Here is a 4,176-nt window from a genome sequence, read left to right on the forward strand (position 1 = left end):
TCATAATATAAGATGTTTTTTTTACACTAGTGCATTATAGGATGGAGGGAGCATGTAGTATCACCATCACGCCCAAATCCAATTCCCGCATCACCTCAAGCTAGAGATGTACTCTTTATTGCAGATTGAATGTGCCGAGGAAGATGGCAGCGTGGTGTTCCAGGATGGCAGTCGGGTCAAGGCGGACTCAATCGTGCACTGCACAGGGTAAGTATATATGTATATATCATCATAGGCTAATTCTGGATGCAATCGTGCTCGTACATGGTCGGTAATTACATATGTTGGCGGATGTGCATTTATACAAACAGTCATATATAGGTACAAGTACGGGTTCCCGTTCCTGGAGGAGGATGGTATAGTGAGCGTGGACAACAACCGTGTGGGTCCGCTTTACAAGCACGTGTTCCCGCCACAGTTGGCCCCTCACATCTCCTTCATTGGATTACCATTCAAGGTCGGTCGGCCGATCAGTAGCTTAATTTGCGTACTATTGGAACTGGTATCCTATAGCTTAAATGTTTGATGCGGATCTCAATGTGTCTGTCTAGTTGATCCTTTTTCCAGTGTTCCGGCTCCAGAGCAACTGGGTGGCGGGAGCACTGTCAGGAAGGATCGAGCTCCCGTCACCGGAGGAGATGATGTTGGATGTCATGGCATTTTACTCCGACATGGAAGCCCGCGGATGGCCCAAAAGATTCACACATAACCTAGGAGTGGAAGCATGGACGGTCAGTGCAGTGTACTACCTACGCTACATATACATGTCATTCATACTTTTCGATGCTTATATATATAGTAAACTTAAATACTTTTCGATTCATATAGTAAACTTATATACAGAACCTGCTTTCGCATGTTGCAGTTTGAGTATGAGGACTGGTTGGCGGAGCAGTGCGGGCTGGAGAAGATGGAAGAGTGGAGGAGGGTGATATACGTTGCGGCGAGAGCGAGGGTGTTGGTCCGGCCGGAGAGCTACCGTGACGAGTGGGACGACGACCAACTGGTGGCCCAAGCACACAACGATTTATCTAAGTATCTCTGATGTCACCTCATCGACGGCTACTTATGGTTTAGCTTCTGTCGGCTTCTCGTCCCTTCGGGGACATGCGATAAAAGAGTTTAGATGAACTTGTCGAGAAATAACTAGAATCTAAAGAAAGGGCTTTACAAAAAGTGAACTAGCCGTGGCAGAGTAATATTCTATCACTAGACCATTGGTGCTTCAAAGAGCATTTGATTTGAAAATAGTACATGATTCGAAGAACATTTTTACTTCTAACACTATAGTTTTGCGGGGATACTCCTGACACTGTTAGTAGACCAAATTGACAAAAATGTCACATTAGGAACAAATTGTGTTTGGTTTGAGTCCCGCAAAAAATAAAATAAAAATAGCCCATCCGAAATTTTGACATCACCAAAGCAAAATCATGAACAAAATCTGGCAAGTCATTGTTAGTAGGATGACAGCTATTGTACCTAGCAAAATTGCTAGACCTTCATTTGGTTTGCACCCAACCAAATTCATAAACACTTGATTCCTTTTCAGTATTCATGATGAGTCAACAGCCAACACGGTTTAAAAATACTTAATCCACTACAATATGACAAAACACACGGAGTGGGTGTGTAAAGAGTACTTCCTCTGTAAGCAAATATAAGACGTTTTAGGTCACTACTTAGTGATCTGAAATGTCATATATGCGTTTAAGGAGGGAGTACATATTTTATTTACTGTACTAACTGCTATAAAGCCAGTTATTTACTGTACTTACCGCTTTACAACACTGAACATTATTAAGTGTACTTACCGCTTTACAACACCGAACATTATTAAGTGTACTTACCGCTTTACAACACCGAACATTATTAAGTGTACTTACCGCTTTACAACACCGAACATTATTAAGTGTACTTACCGCTTTACAACACCGAACATTATTGTACTGGATGCGTCTAGCAAGCAAACATTATCCAAAATACTCAGTGTTAGCAAAATCCTTGTCTGCAAAACCTCCCGGCGACCAAATAGGGAAAGCACATTGCCTGGTCATTAAGCGATGTTCGTAGGCCAGACAATGCGACATGCCCCAGGTGCCCCAGGAGCTATGGACCCCCATCAACCATTCTATGATGCATATTTTCATGTTTTATTGTTTTGAACATGTTATTTTCATGTTTTAAGGTAAACTTACACTAGTAGAAAAGGGGGCAATGGTCCAGGCCAGGTCAGCCCATTAGTCCCGGTTGTGACCAGAACCGGGATCAATGGTGGCATTGGACCCGGTTCGTGAGCCCCGGGGGCCGGCCGGGCCACGTGGGCCATTGGTCCCGGTTCGTCTGGACCTTTTGGTCCCGGTTGGTGGGACGAACCGGGACCAATGGGCCTCGCTCCTGGCCCACCACCATTGGTCCCGGTTGGTGGCATGAATCGGGACCAAAGGCTGCCCTTTAGTCCCGGTTCATGCCACCAACCGGGACCAATGAGGTGCCTATATATACCCCCTCGCGTAAGAGCAGAGCACACTGCTCTGTTTTTTCTGGCAGCCGAGGGGGAGAGGGCTTGGTGGTGCTCTAGCTCACCTCCTATGCACACAAGGTGTTCGATGAAATGCCCGAGCCACACTACTTAAGCTTTCTCCTCTCCAAGCTCCATTTTCCTCAATATTTCTCTAGGTTTAGCGGTCCGTCACGCCCCGTCCCCATCTTCACCGCCGTCGATCACCCGCGCCGTTCTCATCGCCGGCACCACCGTGGTAGCCTCTTGTTCTTATCTTCTTTCTGAAAGGAAAAATATTCTTACTTGTATGTTAGATAGATACTAGTATTATTTTCTTACTTTTATTATTGCATCTTATATAGTGCGATGGTTTTGGTATCCGCCCCCGTCGGCCCTCATCTTGTCTATGATTCGGATGTGGTATATATATTATCTTTTCATAACTATTGGTTCATTTATTGTTTATGAGAATTATGCCGACCAACGTGACATAGATTTTATTTATCTAGGAGGTTGTTGAACCGGAAATTCCAACCGACCCTATTGTCGAGAGGTTACATTTAGTTGAAGAAGAAAACAATTTCTTGAAGGAAAAAATAAGAAAAATTGAGGAGGAAAAGATGATATTGGAGTTGCATGTTGCGGATGTCGTCGATGATCACAAGATCAAGATGGATGCAATGCGCTTGAAGATTAGAAAGATTAGAAAATATGTCATTCATACCGAGGCTTGGTATCATTATGCCGTTGGATCAGTTGTTACCTTGGTTGCGATTATGATCGCATTTGTTTTCGCATTGAAATGTTTTACATAGTTTCAATGTATGGTTTAATTAATTTAGTTAATGTGATGATGAACTTCTATTAATGTAGATGAGAACTATGTATGTACTTTGGTTTTAATGTGATGCTGAACTTCTATTAATTTGGTCACTTAATTATCTATTCATGATGTTATGTAATGATTTTTGACACACTTAATTATATATAATGCACGCAGATGAACCGGCAATGGATGTACGATAACAGACACACCTCCGAGTACATTAAGGGCGTGCATGATTTTCTCGAAGTGGCTGAGGCAAACAAGCAGAATGGTTTTATGTGTTGTCCATGCCCTATATGTGGGAATATGAAGTCTTACTCTGACCGGAAAATTCTTCACACCCACCTGCTTTACAAGGGTTTCATGCCACACTATAATGTCTGGACGAGGCACAGAGAAATAGGGGTTATAATGGAAGACGGCGAAGAAGAAGAGTATGATGACAACTATGTGCCCCTTGAATACGGTGATGCTACTGAACATCAAGAGGAACCAGACAATGTGCACGATGATGCTGCAGCGGGCGAAGCTGCTGAAGATCAAGAGGAACCAGACGATGTGCCCGATGATGATGATCTCCGTCGGGTCATTGTCGATGCAAGGACGCAATGCGAAAGTCAAAAGGAGAAGCTGAAGTTTGATCGCATGTTAGAGGATCACAAAAAAGGGTTGTACCCCAATTGTGAAGATGGCAACACAAAGCTCGGTACCGTACTGGAATTGCTGCAGTGGAAGGCAGAGAATGTTGTGCCAGACAAAGGATTTGAGAAGCTACTGAAAATATTGAAGAAGAAGCTTCCAAAGGATAACGAATTGCCCGACAGTGCATACGCAGCAAAGAAGGTCG

The 4,176-nt window shown here is 43.7% G+C and overlaps 1 protein-coding gene across 1 annotated transcript in view; it reads left to right on the forward strand.

The window, feature by feature from the left end:
- The window catches only part of LOC119293038 (flavin-containing monooxygenase FMO GS-OX-like 3), a 4,338-nt gene extending 3,114 nt beyond the window's left edge, over window positions 1–1,224 (forward strand). Inside the window, exons 5-8 of the mRNA XM_037571642.1 lie at window positions 125–207; window positions 322–457; window positions 552–731; window positions 866–1,224. Of these exons, the coding sequence (XP_037427539.1) occupies window positions 125–207; window positions 322–457; window positions 552–731; window positions 866–1,045 (579 nt within the window). The 3' untranslated portion in view covers window positions 1,046–1,224. The remainder of the gene's footprint in view (window positions 1–124; window positions 208–321; window positions 458–551; window positions 732–865) is intronic.
- The last annotated feature ends 2,952 nt before the right edge of the window (window positions 1,225–4,176 follow it).

The sequence above is a fragment of the Triticum dicoccoides genome, chromosome 4B (genome assembly GCF_002162155.2).
Source record: "Triticum dicoccoides isolate Atlit2015 ecotype Zavitan chromosome 4B, WEW_v2.0, whole genome shotgun sequence".
NCBI classification, from domain to species: Eukaryota; Viridiplantae; Streptophyta; class Magnoliopsida; order Poales; family Poaceae; genus Triticum; species Triticum dicoccoides.